We start from the raw sequence: 23,384 nt of genomic DNA, 5'->3' as shown, positions 1-23,384 counted from the left end.
TGGCTGTATTGTTCGGCTAAGTTGATGAATGTATAGATGTCAGATGAATGGGCAGATAGACACATACAGTTGGCGTTGTACAGTATTGTAACAAAGGCTGGAGGTGACCTTTTCTATCTTTCTATATCCCTCTCTCTCTCACATAGATGTGCCCCTTTACCTCCAGTACGGACGTCACAACCCAGAAAACCTAACTCGACACCTCCGATTTAACCACCAAAGACCCTCAAAACCACCAGGATTCTCTTAAACCAGACAGCACGAATTGCACTGATTCAGCCAGGGGTTTTATTATGGACGCCCTTATAGGACGGCTCAGAACCCAGAAGTTTCCAAACGAAGGCTGTGTTTCACTCTCCCTGCCCCCCTAAACTATTTCCTGTTGCCTTCCTACTGAGAGACTGACAGGTTCCTTGGTTGGTTACCTGCCATGTTGGGACAGACTGGGACTCCGAGCAAAGCAGAGAAGGTCTGGAATGTTCAGTTGGGTTGATCCGTTAGCCATTAAGAAACTGGATGGATGTAGTTAAGTATCCGTCAAAGATGGAACACTTCATGAAAACTGTGTGGCTTTTGACATTAACTGACAATTACAAAAACGGATGTCAACACAGAGGATAAGCTCAATCAAGAATAAAGGCCCAGTACTGGTTTTATGGCACTAGCACATTTGAATATGCTCTGTGATGCTTCAGAATAACTTATTACTCTTCAAATTATAGGTTGAAGACCAAGTCATCCTCCCATTCCGACTGTGGCCACCATTTTGCAGTATTTTATTTTAAGTGACTTGGCTAATGCAGGCCTCAGGAAACAAGTCCAGACCACCTCTGGCTCTCTTTCTGGAATAAAGAAGCATATCAACACTTTCATTCACCGCAATGATTCCTTTGATCTCCATCACAATGGTGTCATTGAGGGGGAGGACCTTGCATGCAACCCTCTGACTAATGAGATGAAATGAGAATAGTGTTACAGAAACTTTAGCCGTTCTCGGTTTCAGAGCTGTACAACTAACTGCACAACTGTAGATACCAGAGAATTGGAACTTGCCTACTAGTTTTAATTCTACAATAACGACTATTTAAAAGCCAAAGAGATGGATCTCTGGAGAAGTGAGGGGGGAAGTAGATTGAACTCTGTGAAACGCGAGGCCACTTCTCGAAGACTGACCTACGTTGTGACAGATCGGTTGCCTTTTTTGCACCTTTCAGTTGTGCCGCACCAGTTTTGGCCGAAATTAGTTAAGTGCACTCCTAGAATGTCTTTACATATTCAGGTGAATTAAAACCAAGCCATGGGATTCACTTCTTAAACTGGGGAAATGCACAGACTGAATGTACGAAAAAAACTATAGGCTCACACTTAACATTAAGTCAGAGCAATGCCATGTAGTTACACCAAATATAATTGTCTTATTTCATGTAACTAGATTGGTAATTAATGTCAAACATTTTTTGTCACTTATCCTTTTAGTGCAACTCAAGCATTGTTATGTTCCTTCTCTGCAGTTTGAGTAACTACATGGTATAATGGCAAAATAATATAAAGTGTTATGATGTTCTGGAATAAACCACAATATAAGTATTACTACTCCTGAAGTGGTGGGCCACCTGTACAGGGGCTGTATGTCAACAGGCAACAGTATTGCTTTTGCCTGCATGTCATGAAAGTGTATTTCATTTCTAGTGAATGATTGTTGTTTTCTATGTCAAAACGTCTGTTAGTCTTCTATCTAACATTGTTTAAAGCGATGAATTCCAATCCTTATGAGTTTTAAGTTAATAACATACTCTTATGAAGACCAAGTGATTGAATTTGAAAGCACTCCACGGCAACATGGCTAACTGTGTTTATACAGCAAATAGATGATGTTGTGTATCAATGATGGCTTATTTAGTCAAAGAGAACAGCTAGCAGATATGATAATTGAAATTGGTAACTGATACTCTTCATCCTGATTTGAAATCTGCCAATACTTGGATAAATGAGTACTGGTATGCAATATACATTACAAGCATTTCAGATCATTTGACTGTTAATTATTTTGATTAATTACTAAAGTTGTCAAGGTTGATTTATGAAAACCTCTAAATGGTGCAGGCATGCACATGTGATTATGCCTTCCATCGGTCCATTTGATTTAGAATTTGTTAATGTCCTTTTTTGACCTTCTACTGACAATGATCTGTTCCAATGTTCTGAACACACTCTCCCTTTGGTTCTATTCATATGTCTTACATTTCTAATACGTCTGATTATCAGTATGAGAACACTCAGATGTAACATGAATTGTTACGAATTTTGCTCAATGCAATTATGAGATTGTCTTTTCAGGAGACTGTTCTACTTTGACCTCTGTCTGCAGTTTTCCTACTGTCTCAATTGAGACATTCACTGCTGCCGAGGGAAATAAAACAGACTGGGAAAATGACTGGTTTTGTTGCCTGCTTAAATGTTCCTCTTTTGTATGAACCTTTTGGGCTGACTTACCCTTTCAAACAGTGATATCACAGCACTGGGTGTGCAACTAAGTTGAAACAAGACAGGGTGCTTGGGAAGGAGGAAGGGGTTCACTGGATGATGATGATAATAGCTTGCATGCCAATTTGATCTAATAAATTATTCACATACACTGTGTGTGTGTGTGTGTGTGTGTGTGTGTGTGTGTGTGTGTGTGTGTGTGTGTGTGTGTGTGTGTGTGTGTGTGCGCATGCAGCCTGGATTTGCAGTGACTGGTTTCAGGGGATACAGATGTGAGAAATTATGTAATGTTGCTCTCACGTTTAACACAGAAGGAAACAGAACATAAATAGAAGGCTTGATTCTGAGTCAGACTTCCTCTGAACATTTGCTATGAATTGTGCAGTTGGGTTAGGGTTTTGGGGAAATATGTATTTGTCTATCTCCAAGTAATGGAAGATGAGTTGGTCTATTTTGTAATTTCTTGAAATGCTTGCCTACAGTATTCTTCATCTCTGTTGTTGCTCGTGTCAACCCTTTTGGATCCATAAGTGTAGGTTTTGATGAAATGTCACGACTGCACTACGCACCATTCACCCGTGCACACGGTTGTAGAAAGTGTGTTGTTCAAAACCTATGCTTGTGTACTTAACACTGGCAAAACCGGGCCTCAAGGGACCCCACTTTGAGCCAATGAGGTTTTTGTGTTTATGAAGGCCTTGGGTAACGTTAGAATACGGAAATGTGTTTTTCCTCTTTAAACTGCTTAGAACACATTCTGTTCATGATATCGAAATGCTAACGTGTGAACTACTTATTTAGGAAAGGTCAAAGACGGGGGGGGGGGGGGGACTTTACTTTAAAAATGGCAGAGATATTTCAATTTTAAATGAATAAACAGTTAACACTTGAAGCACAGAAGCAGTCATTTTAATGCAGGAATATTTTGACAATCTTATTTAGAAAAATATAGGTCTGCCAACCTCTGCCCAATGCACTTCCTCCCACAGAGGAGAGGTGATTGGTTGTCTTGGACCACGTCTCTGCCTACTCCATCCGTCCCCCGTACCCTCTCCTACTTCCCAATGACATTAACTGTAACCACAAGTGGGTCATTAGTGTAACTTTGTCAAAAAACTTGGGATTTTACATTGTGACATAAAGAGCACATGTTAAGATGGTGCCGAAGAGGATGACATGATCCTAACCAATTGTGCTACATGCTCCTAACCAATTGACCCCCTCCGTTTTCATTTACGTCATTTACCAGAGCGACTTACAGGAGCAATTAGGGTTATGTGCATTGCTCAAGGACACCATTACCGATTGTTCACCTAGTTGGCTCGGGGATTCAAACCAGCAGCCTTTTGGTTACTAGCCCAAGGCTCTTAGCAGGTAGCCTGGCGGTTGACTTTTGTTTTTCCACGCACCACAAAACACCAGAAAATGGCTAAAAAGAGTAGAACCAGCTCACCTTTTTATGCTATGATTTGACTATTAGAACCCTCTACAGACTAAGCCCTGTCTAAGCCGGGAGAGGGGGGTCTACTGAGCTAATATATGGATTTTGTTTTAAGAAGGTCATACCAAGGATCCTTTAGATACTTGATTTTGAATTTTAAGACTCCTTGAAGTATCCCAAAAAAGAATGAACAACTTATTTTGATGTATTCAGACCTTTTACTCAGTACTGAGGTCCTGAGCACATGTTTTCATTAAGGATCTCTCGAGACTCTCTGAGACTAGTCAACTTGACCTCAATCTTGACTAGTCTCCCAGTCCCTGCTGCTGAAAAACATCCCCACAGCATGATGCTGCCACCACCATGCTTCACTGTAGGGATGGTGGCAGGTTTCCTCCAGGCGTGACACTTAGCATTCAGGCCAAAGAGTTCAATCTTGGTTTCATCAGACCAATTTGTTTCTCATGGTCTGAGAGTCCTTTAGGTGCCATTTGGCAAACTCCAAGCGGGCTGGCTGTCATGTGCCTTTTTACTGAGGAGTGGCTTCCATCGGGCCACTCTACCATAAAGGCCTGATTGGTGAGGGCTGCAGAGATGGTTGTCCTTCTAGAAGGTTCTCCCATTTCGACAGAGGAACTCTGGAGTGCTGTCAGAGTGACCATCGGGTTTTTGGTCACCTCCTTGACTAAGGCCTTTCTCCCCCGATTGCTCAGTTTGGCTGGGAGGCTAGCACTATGAAGAGTCTTGGTGGTTCCAAACTTAAGAATTATGGAGGATACTGTGTTCTTTGGGGCCTTCAATGCTGCAGAAATGTTTTGGTACCCTTCCACAGATCTGTGCCTCGACACAAACCTGTCTCTGAGCTCTACGGACAATTCCACAGTCAACTAAGGGAACCTTATATAGGCAGGTGTGTGCCTTTCCAAATCATGTCCAATCAATAGCTTTTTACCACAGGTGGACTCTAATCAAGTTGTAGAAACATCTCATGGATGGTCAATGGAAACAGGATGCACCGGAGTTAAATACTTAAGAACCGGAACCCCCATCAAAAGCTAGCCAGCTAACTGGCTACCAGCTAACTGGCTACCAGCTAACTGGCTACTAGCCAGCCGGGGCCCGCTAGCTGTCTAGAGCACATCGGACTGTTAGCCTAAGAGGCCCATCGGACAAATTTTTTGGCTACTATACCTAGTTTGCCAATCGACCTGGTTTACCACACGGAGCCCTGTTGATCCATCCTCTGAACCGGAACCCCAACAGAAGCTAGTCAGCTAACTAGCTACTAGCTAGTAGTCAGCTAGCCACTGCTAGTGGTCATCAGCACAGCTACCTCTAGCTACCTCTAACTCTCGCCAGTCTACACCGCGCAACTTTTTCTTTTCTCCACATGGATCATCCCAGCTAGCCAGCTGCTATTCGAGTGGCCACTCCTGGCTAACGTCTCTGTCCCGAAGCAAGAACCAATTCGCCTGGAGCTCACCTTGCTAGGCCCATCTGCTAGGCACATCTCCCGGCTAGCCAAAGAGGTCCATCAGCCACTCCTTGGGCTACAATACCTATTTTGCCAACTGGCCTGGACCCCCCGCCGACCCATCACTACTGAACCACCGATGTGATTCGCCCAATGGGGTTTTCTCAACTGGCTCCGCCATCGCGTCGTCCCCTGAATACCCATTCGCTATCCGCGGCCCGCTAGCTGTCCAGAGCACATAGGACTGTTAGCTTAAGAGGCCCATCTGACAAATTCTTTGGCCACTGTACCTATTTTGCCAATTGGCCTGGTTTACCAAACGGAGCCCTGCTGATCCGTCTGCCGACCGTAATAGCACGAGGGGGTGACTACAGACTTTCTTCCATCGCAACGTCCTTCTGCTAGCTTGCTAGCCCCGGCCTGCTAGCTGCCTGAAGCCCCTCACTGGACTCCTATGATCACTCGGCTACGCATGCCTCTCCCTAACGTCAATATGCCTTGTCCATGGCTGTTTTGGTTAGTAATTATTGCCTTATTTCACTGTAGCCTCTAGCCCTGCTCAATACGCCTTATTTAACACTTTAGTTCCACCTACCACACATGCGGTGACATCACCTGGTTAAAATGATACTTCTAGAGACAATATCTCTTTCATCGTCACTCTATGCACAGGTTTACCCTCACTGTATTCACATCATACAATACCTTTGTCTGTATATTGCCTTGAATCTATTCTACCATGCCCAGAAATCTGCTCCTTTTACTCTCTGTTCTGAACGTACTAGACAACCAGTTATTTTAGCCTTTATCCATACCCTTATCCTAGTCCTCCTCTATTCCTCTGGTGATGCGGAGATTAATCCAGGCTCTGCAGTGCCTAGCTCCACTCCCTTTCCCCAGGCACTATCATTTGTTGACTTCTGTAAATGTAAATGCCTTGTTTCATGCATGTTAACATTAGAAGCCTCCTTCCTAAGATTGTTTTATTCACTGCCCTAGCACACTCTGCCAATCCAGATGTCCTAGCCGTGTCTGAATCCTGGCTCAGGAAGACCACCAAAAACCCTGAAATTTCCATCCCTAACTATAACATTTTCGGACAAGATAAAACTGCTAAAGGGGCGGTGTTGCAATCTACTGCAGAGATAGCCTGCAGAGTTCTGTCTTACTATCCAGGTCTGTGCCCAAACAATTCAAGCTTCTACTTTCAAAAATCCACCTTTCCAGAAACAAGTCTCTCACCGTTGCCACTTGCTATAGACCACCCTCTGCCCTGGACACCATATGTGAACTGATTGCCCCCCATCTATCTTCAGAGCTTGTGCTGCTAGGTGACCTAAACTGGGATATGCTTAACACACCGGCCATTCTACAATCTAAACTTGATGCCCTCAATCTCACACAAATTGTCAATGAACCCACCAGGTACAACCCCAAATCCATAAATACGGGCACCCTCATGGATATCAACCTAACCAACTTGCCCTCCAAATATACCTCTGCTGTTTTCAACCAAGATCTCAGTGATCATTGCCTGCATCCATAATGGGTCTGCGGTCAAACGACCACCCCTCATCACTGTCAAACGCTCCCTAAAACACTAGGCATGGGGTGGGGTGTGGTAGCCTAGTGGTTAGAGCGTTGGACTAGTAACCGAAAGGTTGCAAGTTAGAATCCCCGAGCTGACAAGGTACAAATCTGTTGTTCTGCCCCTGAACAGGCAGTTAACCCACTGTTCCTAGGCCGTCATTGAAAATAAGAATTTGTTCTTAACTGACTTGCCTAGTAAAATAAAGGTAAGAAAATATATATATGGCCAATATGCCACAGCTAAGGGCTGTTATGTACGGCGGAGTGCCTTACACGGAACCCAAACCAACCATTTTGTCCCCCCACACCAAACACGATCACGTCACACAGGTTAAAATATCAAAACAAACTCTGAACCAATTATATTAATTTGGGGACAGGTCGAAAAGCATTAAACATTTATGGCAATTTAGCTAGTAGGCTTGCACTTGCTAGCTAATTTGTCCTATTTAGCTAGCTTGCTGTTTCTAGCTAATTTGTCCTGGGATGTAAACATTGAGTTGTTATTTTACCTGAAATGCACAAGGTCCTCTACTCCTCCAATTAATCCACACATAAAACGGTCAACCGAATCGTTTCTAGTCATCTCTCTTCCTTCCAGGCTTTTTCTTCTCTTGACTTTATATTGCGATTGGCAACTTTCATAAATTAGGTGCATTACTGCCACCTCACCTGCTGGCGATGAGTAGGTGATCAGCTTCTCCCTCACCTGGAGTGCCTGTCTGGGGGTGTTGTTGGCACCTGCCCTGGTGACATCAGGTAGGTGACCATTTGGTGTGCCCATCTCCATCCAGAGCGGCTCCTGGAAGAACACGTGGCCTTCACGCAGGCATATCGACATTTGAGGGGCTGATGCCAAGCACTCTGATACATTCTCCACCCTGCTGCCAGAATCCCAAAGGCGCATTCAACAACTAACCTTGTCTGGACAGTCATTTGTTAAAGATCCTTACAGGCTTTGGCAATGGCAGCTGGCATCCACTGTAGGGCCTCATGAGGTTGGGTCTCAAAGGGAAGGCCTCATCACCGACGAAGACGTGGGGAACAGGTCCCAGGTCTTCAGCGCCAGAGAGTGATGCAGGTGGTGGAATCTCCAGGGTGCCATCCTGAAGTGCCTGGCCGAAGGCAGAGTCCCGGAGGGTCCCACCATCACTTCCCTTGCCGTAAGCACCAACATCGGCAACACAGAAAGAGTAGATGGCATCTACTACAGCCAAGAGTACAACTGAATATGTTCCCTTGTAGTTGTAGAATTGTGAACGTGAGCACGGTGGAGCCTGGATTACTACATGTTTCCCATCAATGGAGCAAAGACAGTTGGGGAAATTCCACCTCTCCAGGAACTCGGCAGTGATGACCCTCCAGTCTTCCTCCTTGGGGACAGGCATGTATTCACCAACCAGACAGTCCCAAATGGCTTGTGCCACAGAGGGGGCAATGCCTGCCACTGTGGACCATCCAACTCAGAAGCTGAATCCGATGGTCCTGTAGGAGTCCCCTGTCGCCAAGAATCTGAAATATAATTCAAAATAATTATCAATATTGTGTGTAACTTGAATTCCACCCAGAAATTATATCTACTCATACAGCTACCTCATTACTGTTTATTATGCTCCACTAATTATATTGTAACCATCACTAACAATGCCTTGAAACAGTACAATTCAGTCTGACTATATCATTAAACTGTTAGCCCAGGCCAACTCTACTCTTAGAAAGAATGGTACTATCTACTTAAAAGGGTTCTCCGGCTGTCCTCATAGGAGAAAACTTTTTGGTTCCAGGTAAAACCCTATTGGGTTCCATGTATAACCTTTTCCCCAAAGGGTTATACCTGGAACCAAGAAGGGTTATCCTATGGGGAAAGCAGAAGGACACTTTTGGAACCTTTTTCTCTAAGTGTATGTGAGTCCAATAAGAATGTAATGAATGACTAACAACAATGGGTCCTGGAGAAGGCCTTCATCAGGGCAGAAGGCACCTCAACTTTCTTTTCATTTGGTAACATTGCATAATTAAAAAAGGATTATAAACCAACTTTGGGAAAAGTTATTGTCCTAATAAAGATTCTGTAAAAGTATATCTGATGTCAAATATGGACTATTAACTAGAGAGCCCTTTAGCTAGCTAGGTTGCACATAAAAACAATGTATCATATCAATCAATTATGGTATCAAAGGCTTTAAAAATGTACTAGAATGTAGCTTACCGGAGACAAATCGCCAGGTGTTCAACTGGGCTGATGGACTCCCAGTAGTTGGTATCCATCCAGGCGATCCTGGCTCCAACCATCTGGAGCAGGTGATCGAACTGGCTTCGGTCAAGACGAAAGTAACTTCGGAATTCCTGTCTAAACAGTCAAAGCGCTTGAATGAGACGGTGGAAGTCCACTGTCTGCTTTCGGGACTTTAACCATCTCTGGACCCACACAGACCTGCGCTCTCTGCGGGGCTGGTCCCGGCCCAACAGCGCTATCAAGACCACCTTCCTCAACGTTGGTCTCATTGTTGAAAGAGCCTACTCTGCTATCTTGACTATTTATTATTGCATTTCGCTCCAAAACTGCATTTTGCGGGGAAATTATATTATAGGCTCTCACAATTCATTTGTGGATGTCATCGAATAAATATTATACTTGGCAAATAAATGAATAACACATGCAAAGAAATTCTACAGTCAAACTGTTTTTATGTTATCCCACATTTTCATTACTGGATATGTGTGCAACAAAATTCAACATTCACATACTTTCTGTCAAGTTTACACATGCAATTTGATGCATACATTCCAAAATCCAAAGTATGCACCACACAGAACGCACTGCAACTGCCTCTACAACGCAATGCTGCAAGGCACACGCAGCGTTCCATTGGAAATGAATGTACTTCTGGTGTATCAAAACGCAAAAACAGTCGGTGTGTTCGAAGCGTTATTGCTATTATAAACTGCTTACCAACGTAATTAAAGCAGTAAAAATACATGTTTAACATAGCTGTGGTATATCACTGTATACCACGGGTGTCAGTCAATCAGCATTCAGGGCTCGAACCACCCAGTTTATAATAATAATTATATAGTTGATATAAGTAGACATGCAACTGCATATAAAGCACCCACAAGCTACTGAAAACTTTCTTTTTTTTTACTTAATTTTTTTTTAAACGACAAATCAATACAGAGAGTACATGAGGGAACACAAGTATATATAGATTATATACATTGGACAATTGAGCTAGGGGGTACAATATCACATTACACAAAGACCTTAAGGGACATACTTATAATTCTAACAGCTTTTTGGTTAGTAGAGTACTTAATGGTCTTTAAAAAAACAGTTCAATTATTTTTGTAGGGTAAGAAAATGTGTTTTTTTGTTTGTAAATTTACATTTGTGAATATGAAATTTGGCCAAGAGAATAATGAAATGAATTACATTAAAATGTTTCAGCTTATTCCTATTGTAGGTAAAGAATCCAAGCAGCACATCTCTCCACAATAGTGTAAGACGTTTATGAAACTGTTCAATTATAAATCTACTGATGTCAATGCCAAAAAAGATGCAACACTGTTTCTGGGTGGTCATTACAAAAGGAGCAATTTGAGTTGATGTTTTCCTTAAACTTATTCATATAGTGGTTGGCAGGATAATATTTATGAATAATTTAAAAGGAAACTTCCTTAATTTTGTGGCAACATCCAAACCTTTTCCCAACAGGTATTATCAATAAATACATTCCAATGAGGCATGACATAAGGTTTACAACATCCTGCTGAAACAAGGTTCGTATCGCTTTGTTGTTGAATGGACCAAAAGAGAAACAAATCTTTCCTACTGATGAGTCAACAGGGTCAATAGAAGGTAGGCTCTGAGGGTCAGGTCTTGACACGTTCCTGAATAACAGAACAACACCTGAGGGAATGGCATCTAAAACAATTGCAAAATCTTTAGGTGTTACAGGGACCTTGTAAAGTGATGAGAATTCTTTATAACTGAGTAAAGGACCCTCTTCATTTACCAGTTGGCTCACCAATAGGATATTATTTCGGAACCAATATTCTAAAAACAAAGAAGTATTTTTATACAATATATCCCGATTATTCCATATATAATATCTGTGTGGAGAAAAATTGTGTTTATAAATTAAGGACCATGACAAGAAAACCTGCCAATGAAAAGCAGAAATTTCCACTGGAACTTTGTCAATATTATAATTGCAAACCAACATGAAGTTAAGGCCACCAAAAGTAGAGAATACATGAGGAATACAATTCCACATAGAAGTGGGTCTTCTTAGGAATTGTTTTATCCAATTGATCTTAAAAGTATTATTTAAGGTAGTAAAGTCCAGAAAATTTAGCACACCATACGCATAAGTGTTCATTACATCAGTTTTCCTAATGTAATGGGTACGGTTTCTCCACAGAAAGTTGAAAAGCATCTAGTCTGTCTCCTTGCTCATTTTACTGTCAAGATATAAAGAGAGCGCGCCATATGTTAGTCTAGAGATACCTTCAGCCTTGGTTATTAGGACCCTACCTTTTAATTTTTTTAATAAGAGGGTTTCAATTTAGTAAGCCTCTAGACTTCTGATCCTTTGTAATGGTTCTGCCTAAATATGTAAGTTCTTCTTTTACTGGAATACCATAATATGAAGGTGTCACACAATCTTTGACAGCTATGAGTTCACATTTATTAATGTTAAGATATAGACCAGACACTTTGGAAAAGGATTGTATCATATTGATCGATATGGGAATTTGGTTAGCTTCTTTCAGAAAAAGTGTAGTATCGTCAGCCAGCTGGCTTATAATAATTTCTTTACCAGCTATGGAAATACCTTGTACAGGACCATTATTTACAGGACCAATTTTACAGGACCTTGTACAGGACCAATTTGCAAGAAGTTGGGTGATTAATAAAAACAGGTATGGAGAGATAGAACAACCTAATTCCTATTTAACTCAAATCTAGAGCTGTTACCATTTGCATAGAGAGTCTTAATAGCCTTACAGAAAAAAATCCCCAAAGCCAAGTCTCTCAAGGGAGTGGTGCTCTACTGTGTCGAATTCTTTATAAAAATCTAAAAAATAATATGAAGCTATCCTCAGTTATTAGGTCTGAGTAGTCAAACATGTCTAATACTAGTCTGACATGGTTAGAAATATGTCTGTTCCTCATGAAGCCAGACTGTGTTTCATCAATGATTTCATCCAGGACTTCTTTAATTATTTTTGCAAGTAGTAAGGCTAATATCTTATAGTCATTATTAAGAAGACAAATTGGACACCAGTTATCGATAAGCAGCACTTCATTTTTAGGCTTATGTATCAGTGTTATTAACCCCTAACTCATTGTAGGAGGGAGAACATTGTTTTTAATACTCTCTAAAAAAGACTTCAAATAGGAAGGGAGCTACTTGTTCAGAAAATAATTAGTAAAATTCTGATGTAATTCCATCAACACCTGGTGATTTATTGTTCTTTAGATGTTTGAAAGACTAATCTCTTCAACTTTGATGGGTTCATCACACTGTTTAGATTCTATATCACTGATAAAGTGAACATTATTCAGTGAGTTTAAAAAAAACATATCTGTGGATTCCTGACAGTACGTTGAGCTATACAATTTTCTGTAAAAATTGCTACAGGATTTAGCTATTTATTTTTGGTCATCTGTATTAACACCATCAATGTTTAACTTATAGATAGTGTTATTTTTAGAGTGAAATTTCTCAAGTCTAAAGAAATAGGATGAATTCTGTTCTGTGGAACATATGGTTCCTTACACTTTTCCATGCAAATACACTGGTAATGGCAATATACTTTTAATGTAATTAATAATATAATGCAGCTTTTACAAACAGCAACACTGTCACGCCCTGGTCTTAGTATTTTGTGTTTTCTTTCTTTATTTGGTCAGGCCAGGGTGTGACATGGGTTTATTTTGTGGTGTGTTTGTGTATTGGGGTTTTTCGTAGGTTTTGGGATTGTGGCTTAGTGGGGTGTTCTAGCAAAGTCTATGGTTGCCTGAGGCGGTTCTCAATCAGAGGCAGGTGATTCTCGTTGTCTCTGATTGGGAACCATATTTAGGCAGCCATATTCTTTGAGTGTTTTGTGGGTGATTGTCCTTATGTCTGTCGTGTAGTTGTTTGCACCAGTATTAGGCTGTTTTGGTTTTCACGGTACGTTTTTGTATAGTTCGTGGTTTTTTCTTCAATATGTATCGAACTAACCACGCTGCATTTTGGTCCGACTCTCTTTCAACGGAAGAAAACCGTAACAAACACAGCAACACATTTCTCGTTGTGAAATGTTAAAGTAGAATTATTCCATTCTCAGTCCGGGGTGTATTTTCAGGACTAATTTGGAGTACCTCTTCTATCTAACTGGTTTGGTGCTGCAGGATTATAAGGCTGGCATTGCAGAACTGGTGACAGGTGATCCTGATGTCCAAGGGGAGGATGATGAGGGCTTTGTTGAGCTTGTGGAATTTTAGGTCCTGACAGTTCCAGTGCTGGAGACAGCCCTGCCTCTTGTTGGCACCTTTCATCCTACTCCCATCCCCTCTACCAGCATCCACTCCACAGCTGCATCAGTCAGTCCCCTGTCCTCCACTCCTGTATGGGCTACTCCACCCCCTGGGCCTCTATCCTCCACACCTGTGCTCGTCAGTTCCCTGTCCTACGTTTCTGTTCGGGCTAACCTTAGTCCATGGACCATAAATGTTATTTTTAAAGTGTGAATTAGCTTTGGCTGTCAGCTTTTAATTTGAAGGTATTTTCATCCATATTACAGCACTTTTTATTACAACACCTTTTCTACATAGTCCCCCCATTTAAGAGGAACCAAAAGTATTGGGATAAATTCACTTGTGTATTTAAGTAGTCAAAAGTTTAGTATTTGGTCCCATATTCCTAGCACGCAATGATTACATCAAGCTTGTGACTCTACAAATATTTGCTCTTTGTTTTGGTTGTGTTTCAGATGATTTTGTAGAAATAGATAGAATTTAAATAAAAATTACTAACAAATAATGTATTGTGTCATTTTGGAGTCACTTATTGTAAATAAGAATAGAATGTTTCTAAACACTTCTATATTAATGTGGATGCTACCATGATTACAGATAGTCCTGATGAAATGTGAATAATGATGAATGAGAAAGACACACAAATGTCATACCCCCAAGACATGCTGTATGATAAAGGCTATGTTGAGAGGTAGCTTACAAGCAAGCATTTCATTGTACTGTTTACACCCTGCTGTATTCTGTATATATGGTGAATAAAATTGGATTTGGCTGTAATGATGCTTGGCATTTCAGCAGACATAGTTCTAAAAGAGAGTAAACCAGGGATATATCTCTGGATAAATTTGGCCAGGGGGGCTGTACTGCTCAGAGTTGGCAACCCAGCAACAAGGCACATTTGTTGGGTCATCATGAGATGCAATTCAGCCTTTAGAGGAAGCAGACCTTCAAGTAGGTTGTTGAAAATGCTCTGTGGTATGCTGGGTATTTGGTGGCATTGATGAAGAGTGATGCAAAAAAAACATGCTGCCAATCAGATGACTTTGTAGGAGTCCCAGCATCCATTTCACACCTCTAACAGCATCAGTCCTCCGCTCCTGTACGGACTACTCCACCACCAGCTGGTTCTCTGTCCATGGCCTTGACACCTGTGCCCAGCTGGGCCTCTGTACATGATCTTCTCACCTGTGCCTTGCTGGGCCTCAGTTCATGATCTCCACACCTGTGCCTTGCTGGGCCTCAGTTCATGATCTCCACACCTGTGCCCGGCTGGGCCTCTGTTTATGAACGCCACGCCTGTGCCTTGCTGGGCCTCAGTTCATGATCCCCACACCTGTGCCTTGCTGGGCCTCAGTTCATGATCTCCACACCTGTGCCCGGCTGGGCCTCTGTTTATGAACGCCACGCCTGTGCCTAGCTGGGCCTCAGTTCATGATCCTGACACCTATGCCCGGCTGGGCCTCTGTCCGTGCCCTCGACACCTGTGCCTTGCTGGGCCTCAGTTCATGATCTCCACACCTGTGCCCGGCTGGGCCTCTGTCCATGCCCGACACCTATGCCCGGCTAACACTTAGTCAGCCCCGTCCTCTGCTCCTTACAAGCTGGGCATTCTGTGGGAGCCAGCGATCAGTTGCTCTCCATTTTCAGTTAATTATAATTGTAATTATTTGTGTTCAGTTGTTTGCCCCTCTGTGGTGTCAAGTATTCTACCCTTAATTCACTAAGGGCACAAAAGCTGAATTCTCTAATTACATTTTGATCAATTAATGTCAGTCTTTGAATGATCCATTGTATAAACTATTTAATTGTCCTGCTTGTGTGCCTTGTGCACTGATTTCAAACAATTAAGAGTATATTTTGTCGTTCTCACGTTTTCCTCCAATTCTGTGTCTTCAAATACTTCCTTGATTTACAATCAAAACAATTTCGCCAACATTACATTTTCGATGTGAACTTGATATAGCGTTTATAAATTAATTCATGTATATTATTTGAGATAAACAATATTTAACTCCTGTGGTGTTTAGGCTTAACACATTTCGCCTACCCTTCTATAAATTCGAATCCTGAAGAGGGTGAGCGGTTTGACAAAAAGAGACAGGTTTTCATAATAAAAAGTTATGGATGATGATGACAGATTTACAGGCTGAGAGGAACGAGGATTGTCGGATGAATCCCGATACTTTTCAACTCTGACTCTCAGTCACCGTAAGAAAAATAACTCATTCAAAACGATTCAAGGCTAAATACAGCAGCAGTGTTGGGATTCGATACATCGGCGAGCATGTTCATTTGGTAGAAAATGCACCCCGAATTCGATACACTTTATTCCTGGTGTCGCAACCTCGATTGATAAACTATATCCTCCATACCCTGCGTCTCGTCAGACGTCATGAAACGTTATCAGAAGTGTCAACTAAATTTGAGGGGAGAGGGTGTGTCTGTTTAAGCAAGCGTTCCCAGAAATATCGCGGTCTCTTGAGTTTATGAACTGTGATATTGGTGCTTTCAAGCCAACTGGGAACTCGGAAAACTAGGTCAAATCATGACGTCAGTGATCTTCAAGTCGGAAAGTTGCAGCTCAAGAAAGATGCTCCAGCTTCCGACTTTGAATTCCAAGTTGATTGACAGTTCAAACGTTTTTCCCCAGAAGTCTCAGTTGTCATGAACGGACTGAAGTCAGATATTTCCGAGTTTCCAATTGTTGTGAACGCGGCATATGATATGAAAGAGTAGACGCAACAGGACTCTGTAAACGTTGTAAAAGGATCCTAGATTATAGCCTAGTACTTCCGTGTTTGTACATTAGCTGTTCCCGAACCTGGAAAAAGTGGACAAGTGGTAAATTGTTCAATTTGAATTGTTATAAATGTTGGCTAAATTAATGTTGATTAGGCGATTTGTGTTAACAGCTGGAGGCCTAATAACTGTAATAATGTGCCAGCTTCCATAGTTTTACATTCAATTTCCATTGAAATACAAAACACAGATTTCCAAGTACAACTCAAATGTGTCTTGAAAAAACAATCATATATTGTAATCATTGAGTGTTGTCAATATTGTATTGATTTATTTAACCTGTCAATGACGTTAGTCTCATTGCGATCAAATCCCGTTTGCGAGACCTAAGAAAGGCCCATTCTGTGCTAGTTACCGCTGTTTTTGGTCATTTGAAGTACACCTACATTTTACTCTTCAAACCTCAATTTTTTTTTCTTCAAAAGGCTAGTGTTGAATTGTTATTTCTATACCAAGGACAACCTAGGTTATAACTTAGGTTATCTTTAATGTCATAACTAACAATATGTCTGCAGCTGTATTAAAGTATCAAGCTTTCAGTGTGTAGTTTTCTTTGCAGGTGTTTGTTGAAGTCAACCACCCACATAAGGATCATCAACCATGTCCACCTCTATCACCACTGCAAATGGAACTGTGGTAGTGTCACAAGTTTTCCACTTGGCGGAGAATGGCAAGGCTTCAGTGCCACTTCTGAATGTCACTCCCCAGATCCAGAGTGTGCCCCCTGCTGTGCCACTGCCTACCACTAAAGTGTCAGAGATGACAAGGGTGTTCCTGCAGCTTCAGCCACAATCTCTTGGGGTGAGAACAGAATATTACTGTCCTTTGTCTTTAGTGCTCATTCCATCCATTTGCCATTAGATTCAATCATTGGCTGTGCTATTGTAAAGATCTATATTTAACATCCTTTGAGGGCAATTTGATTTAGAAGAGAACTTCTAGGCTAAACTGTGAACCACTATTAGTTACCATTTCCACTATTGTTACTCAATGTTCCCCGAATTACTGTTGTCTCAGATTGTTCAGATCGTCCTTGGATTGGTGTGCATGGTGGTGAACCTGTCTGCTCTTCTCACCCCTATCCTGTATGACCAGTTCCCACTCTTCATGGGAGTTGCTGTAAGTTCTTGGTCCCAAGGGGGCAAGTAATATCCAACACACTTAATGCTACATGGACACATGCAATTTTAGAGATGTTTCCTCAGAGTGAATCTGCTGTCATCTATCTTACAGTAGTACTATTGTAACCTAGAAAAGTAGGTGAACAAGAAGGATAACTGACTTCAGATCAGCACTCATGACCAAAGGGCATCCCACACCCACAGGAGATGGCAGAACTTGTGTTTATCTATAAAGTGTAGACCTCTACAGTAGGTGACATTGGATGTGGCAGTTGATTGGTCAGCATCACCTTAGCTTCATATGTCAATGGTCTAAAGTGTCTTTCTTTCCTGTTGCTCACACTCTCCAGTTTGTCCTCTCTGGATCTCTCACTGTGGCTGCCCGGAAAGGAACACGTTTGAGTCTGGTAAGTCATTCACTGTGACTGTGGTTAATAGCAGTGTGCACTTCAAATTTACTTTATTAGATTTATAAATTGAGATGTATATCAGAAATTAAATCTTTGCTATTAGGAAGTAAAACAGGATATATTTTCCTAGACAAACTCACAAACCCAAAACTAACCAATTGGAACAGTTAATAGATTTCCTATGTCCATATATTTTTTAAACACAAACTAACATTGTCATGCAATGGTTGTTCCGTTTCCCCTCCTCTCCATTTCACACCCTGTCAGATTAAAGGGACTCTGGCTGTGAATGTTGTCAGTGTTCTTGTGGCTCTGGCTGGGGTTGCCTATATTTGTATGCTTCTGACTGTGAAACATGAAGATGGTTTCTGCACCGACACTGACAACAACTATACTTCCAATTCCAACCAGAACAGGATAAAGGAATGCACAATTATGGTTAGGACACTATATGTAAGTATTTATGGAAGTGACTTGGTTCATGTACTTTTGCAGTATGCATTATGTTATACCGACTTCAGAGAACTAAGTAACCTTTCAAACACAAGGTTGTTGGCACCTTAATTGGGGAGGATGGGCTTGTAGTAATGGCTGGAGCAGAATAATTGGAATGGTATCAAATACATCACACACGTTGTTTCTCTGTGTTTTATGCCATTGCATTTGCACCGTTCTGGAAATTACAATGATCTATTCTCCCCTCAGCAGTCTCCTGTGTTTCCAAACAGTTTATTAAAGGCTGCAAGGAGCTAGAGAAATGAGTCTTTGCAGGCTTATTAAACATGTTATGTATTTACGAGATACCGTTGCTATTGTTTTACCAGGATGAGAAACCTGAACAAACCTTCTAAAGTTACAATGCAAAACGTTAGCCCAACCCTTGACACCTATTCCTCTTGTTTTACCTCTGTGTGCATCAGACAGTCTTGAATGGGGTGAAGGGCATTCTACTGGTCCTGATGGTGATGGAGCTCTGTGTGGCTCTCACTGTCTGCGTCTTCTCTGGGAAATCCATTCACCTCCGTGGGTACTACAGCCTGAGCTGTGGCCGGGGAATGGTAAGCTTGAGAACGCTGCAGTCATCGCTTACATCATGTTAATAGTCTGAGCAAGCAGAAAGTGCTGCAGCTGTACTTTTTATTACATTTTTTAAAGCACAGTCTTACAGTAGCTCAAATGCTACGGGGCATGAACAATTTTGCCTGTTTAACAGAACATTGCTACAATTCTTGACTCCTCCCCCTCTTGTAAACTCCTAGGTACCAACAATAACTGAATAGCTCCACCTAGTCCTCTGGTAGTTCACACCATATTGCTTAGACGTATCAATCCAGTCCTTTCAAATCCCCAGAATCGTGAAGTGTATATGGGTCATGTTGACTGGTCAGTTTGAGATGATGCCAGTCTGTGCTAGTTCCTCACTTCATCCTTCCTTTTCCTGCACCTTGTCATTGGGTCTAGGTGGCGGTAGAGACTGGTACTGACCCCACCGGAGCCAGCCAGGCCTCCCTGAGCGACAGTGACGTGGCCTTACTGAGCAGTGTTGAAGACTCTGACACCCCGGCTCCACCGTACTCTCCTTGAGGCAGAACAATACCATACACCTGACCCTAGGAAGTGTGATGCCATTGCGAATGTTTCCGATGTTTTGTTATCAATTTGAACAGTCATGTGTCCTGGTGATGGTTCTGTCCTGATGAATGTAGTGCTTACTAATTCATGAAGTAGCACTCTTTGCTATTTCATATTACTGGAGAGTTGCTCTTGATTTCTGACTATTATTCTTTCATTCAATAAATGTAATATTTCCTCTTCAAGTGTTAGTGTCTACATTGGTAGTTTACACAGATCACTATAACCTTATCGCTATTTCCATCAGGTTCTGTTTAATGCTTTTCTGGAGGTGAAATGCCAACCTGACATCACATGCACTCAAATCACCCATTCATCTTTTGCATTATTGATTGAAGTGCAACTGAGAATGCATGTTGACTGGCGCGCTCCTAAAAGCCGGGGCGCTGTAGGCTAAATATAATTAATGACATGATTAATGCAATTTCATCCATCCCTGATTTAAAAGCCTCACCCTCAACAGATCAGTAGGAGTCGACTAGTGTTCTTGCATTGGTCGATTTTGTTTTGCGTGGGTGGAGAATTGTCTTTAGGACCAATGGAATGGTTGAAAATGAGCACACTCCTAGGGCACTGGGCCATGCAAAACAAATTTGCCCATTGTTTTTCCAGTGATGTGCAGTCAGGGTAGGCAGTGCATTCTACAAACCACTATCCTTTGGGTGTGTTACTGGAAAAATAAACTGCTTATCCCATTCACTTTAACAGAAGGCAACGGTAAGTGATCTGAAATTGTATCATTATTATAAAATGTTGCGAGCGATTCAATATAGCAGCACATTACTCAGAGGTGACTTTTCTTTTCCTTAAGAGTAACTAATACAAAGACAAATCAAATGATGATGCTTACTGAATTGGTAACATTCACAATCACACCCTTTGCAGTATCCTGTAAAAACTATGAAGGAACAACATGCCAACAAATGTCATGCATTGCCTGTTTAACTCTAAGTAGCCTATATACTTAGCTAAGTTAACTATGGTAAGATTTTCTTTTTCACCCCGCCCAACAGTGAGCGAGCAAGCTTTGATTCAATTCAACAGTTCAGGATGTTTATTTATCCCGTAGGTCCTCTTTAGTGGAATTACTCTTGTATATGCTGGCAGTAACCCCACACACAGTACTTCTAGGTAAGTAGGAGAAAGCTGTTTAGATGGAGTTCAGAGGCTTGCTACTAGGGTGGTGTCCAGTTCAACCACTGTTAACTCAACCAACCGCTGTCAACCCCTCGTGAAATCAAGTAGTTGATTTGGTTCTGGGTTCAAGATCAGTCAACCCCTTAGTCAATTAATCAACCAAGGGAAATATATTTGTGCTTTCTTTAAGAGTATGTTGCCTCTGTTTCCACAGGTGAAGTAAAAAAAATCAATGTTTCAGTTCAAAATAACTAGCCACTAGCTCCCCACAGTGGTATCAATCCCAATGTTATTGGGTCCAGAACATTTGACCAATAGTGCAACTCACTAGGTCCCCACAACATCTGGCACTGTGTGTTGAGGCTGGCGCAGACACCGCTGTAGCAGTAGGAGGAGCCTTCCTCGCAGGGCTCGCCGTTCTGCAGGAACACGTTGGGGGGGCAGTAGGGAGAGGTACCAGTGCAGTGCTTTGGGAGGTCACACTCCCCCAGGGGCTGCCGACACATCCATCCACCTGAACGCAGCTGGTCAGACAGAGAAAATAGACAGTAGATCAGTAAAGGAGTTTATGATTTGGACCTTTGTTCAGCTTCTTGTGATAGATCATGTAATAGTTTAGTTCATTAGGATCACTATTAGCTATTGCACATGCAGCAGCTACTCTTCCTGGTGTCCACATAAAACATACGTGACAAAATATAGAACCGTAATAGACAAGAACATAACACTCAGAGTTATAACATATAGAATTATAGTTATAATAAATGAGACTAATGACCTGAGCTGATTAAAATGTAGGCATTCAGAAGTGTGTTCAGTGATGGGGTTGAATGAGTGACTGAGTGTGTGTCAGTAAGGGTCCAGTGAAGGAGATAGAGGCTTGCCCACCTTGCAGTTGTCACAACAGACTCCTTTGGAGGAACACTGGACCCAAGGAACATTCTGAATGCACTGTATGTCCAAACATACACCCTACAAACAGGACAAATACCCCTGCAAAGAGGATCACCACTACTCCAATTTCTTTGGAGACCCTGTGGTAGATATTTTCTTCAATACTCCTGAATTCAAGCAAAGGCCAGATGTAGATTGGTCTGTGTTGCTGCATCTGATAACATGACCATGACGCTGGTGTGGTGTGTCTCTGCACGGCTTCCTTCCTGTGACGCTCCTGATCAACGGTATGCTGGGCATTCTGATTGGTTTCTTGGTGCTGGAGATGGACATTACTGTGCAGCCGTATTCATTGATCTGGCCAAGGCTTTCGACTCTGTCAATCACCACATCCTCATCGGCAGACTCGACAGCCTTGGTTTCTCAAATGATTGCCTCGCCTTGTTCACCAACTACTTCTCTGAAAGAGTTCAGTGTGTCAAATCGGAGGGTCTGCTGTCCGGACCTCTGGCAGTCTCTATGGGGGTGCCACAGGGTTCAATTCTTGGACCGACTCTCTTCTCTGTATACATCAATGAGGTCGCTCTTGCTGCTGGTGAGTCTCTGATCCACCTCTACGCAGACGACACCATTCTGTATACTTCTGGCCCTTCTTTGGACACTGTGTTAACAACCCTCCAGGCAAGCTTCAATGCCATACAACTCTCCTTCCGTGGCCTCCAATTGCTCTTAAATACAAGTAAAACTAAATGCATGCTCTTCAACCGATCGCTACCTGCACCTACCCGCCTGTCCAACATCACTACTCTGGACGGCTCTGACTTAGAATACGTGGACAACTACAAATACTTAGGTGTCTGGTTAGACTGTAAACTCTCCTTCCCGACCTGCCGGGGCGGCAGGGTAGCCTAGTGGTTAGAGCGTTGGACTAGTAGTCGGAAGGCTGCAAGCTCAAACCCCCGAGCTGACAAGGAACAAATCTGTCATTCTGCCCCTGAACAGGCAGTTAACCCACTGTTCCTAGGCCATCATTGAAAATAAGAATTTGTTCTTAACTGACTTGCCTAGTTAAATAAAGGTAAAAACATTTTTTTTAAAACATCTCCAATCCAAAGTTATGAATTGGCTTCCTATTTCGCAACAAAGCATCATTCACTCATGCTGCCAAACATACCCTTGTAAAACTGACCATCCTACCAATCCTCGACTTTGGCAATGTCATTTACAAAATAGCCTCCAATACCCTACTCAACAAATTGGATGCAGTCTATCACAGTGCAATCCGTTTTGTCACCAAAGCCCCATATACTACCCACCAAACGACCTGTATGCTCTCGTTGGCTGGCCCTCGCTTCATACTCGTCACCAAACCCACTGGCTCCATGTCATCTACAAGACCCTGCTAGGTAAAGTCCCCCCTTATCTCAGCTCGCTGGTCACCATAGCATCTCCCACCTGTAGCACACGCTCCAGCAGGTATATCTCTCTAGTCACCCCCAAAACCAATTCTTTCTTTGGCCACCTCTCCTTCCAGTTCTCTGCTGCCAATGACTGGAACGAACTACAAAAATCTCTGAAACTGGAAACACTTATCTCCCTCACTAGCTTTAAGCACCAACTGTCAGAGCAGCTCACAGATTACTGCACCTGTACATAGCCCACCTATAATTTAGCCCAAACAACTACCTCTTTCCCTACTGTATTTAATTAATTAATTAATTTTGCTCCTTTGCACCCTATTATTTTTATTTCTACTTTGCACATTCTTCCATTGCAAATCAACCATTCCAGTGTTTTACTTGCTATATTGTATTTACTTTGCCACCATGGCCTTTTTCTGCCTTTACCTCCCTTATCTCACCTCATTTGCTCA

The 23,384-nt window shown here is 42.1% G+C and overlaps 2 protein-coding genes across 3 annotated transcripts in view; both read left to right on the top strand.

Moving 5' to 3' along the window:
• The window catches only part of adam15 (ADAM metallopeptidase domain 15), a 31,791-nt gene extending 29,357 nt beyond the window's left edge, over window positions 1-2,434 (top strand). For both annotated transcript variants that reach the window (XM_020506198.2, XM_020506180.2), the window contains one exon: window positions 147-2,434. In XM_020506198.2, the coding sequence (XP_020361787.2) occupies window positions 147-213 (67 nt within the window). In that variant the 3' untranslated portion in view covers window positions 214-2,434. The remainder of the gene's footprint in view (window positions 1-146) is intronic.
• A 13,642-nt stretch (window positions 2,435-16,076) lies between these two features.
• Window positions 16,077-19,665, top strand: si:dkey-7j14.6 (CD20-like domain-containing protein). The gene is made up of 7 exons (XM_020497780.2): window positions 16,077-16,359; window positions 16,877-17,118; window positions 17,335-17,436; window positions 17,789-17,845; window positions 18,116-18,301; window positions 18,769-18,906; window positions 19,310-19,665. The coding sequence occupies exons 2-7, from the start codon at window positions 16,918-16,920 to the stop codon at window positions 19,430-19,432; spliced, it is 807 nt and encodes a 268-aa protein (XP_020353369.1). The 5' UTR covers window positions 16,077-16,359; window positions 16,877-16,917; the 3' UTR covers window positions 19,433-19,665.
• The last annotated feature ends 3,719 nt before the right edge of the window (window positions 19,666-23,384 follow it).

The sequence above is a fragment of the Oncorhynchus kisutch genome, linkage group LG2 (genome assembly GCF_002021735.2).
Source record: "Oncorhynchus kisutch isolate 150728-3 linkage group LG2, Okis_V2, whole genome shotgun sequence".
Lineage (NCBI taxonomy): Eukaryota > Metazoa > Chordata > Actinopteri > Salmoniformes > Salmonidae > Oncorhynchus > Oncorhynchus kisutch.
The sequence above is the reverse complement of the archived record's forward strand: the minus strand, read 5'-3'. Positions and strand labels throughout refer to the sequence as shown.

What these genes read in the sequence shown, in the direction of transcription:
- si:dkey-7j14.6 (XM_020497780.2), top strand. Translation starts at nt 16,918, where the DNA reads ATGTCCACCTCTATCACCACTGCAAATGGAACTGTGGTAGTGTCACAA. An exon ending in CACTCTTCATGGGAGTTGCT is followed by an intron (nt 17,437 to 17,788) that starts GTAAGTTCTTGG and finishes CACACTCTCCAG; the next exon opens with TTTGTCCTCTCTGGATCTCT. An exon ending in TTATGGTTAGGACACTATAT is followed by an intron (nt 18,302 to 18,768) that starts GTAAGTATTTAT and finishes TGTGTGCATCAG; the next exon opens with ACAGTCTTGAATGGGGTGAA.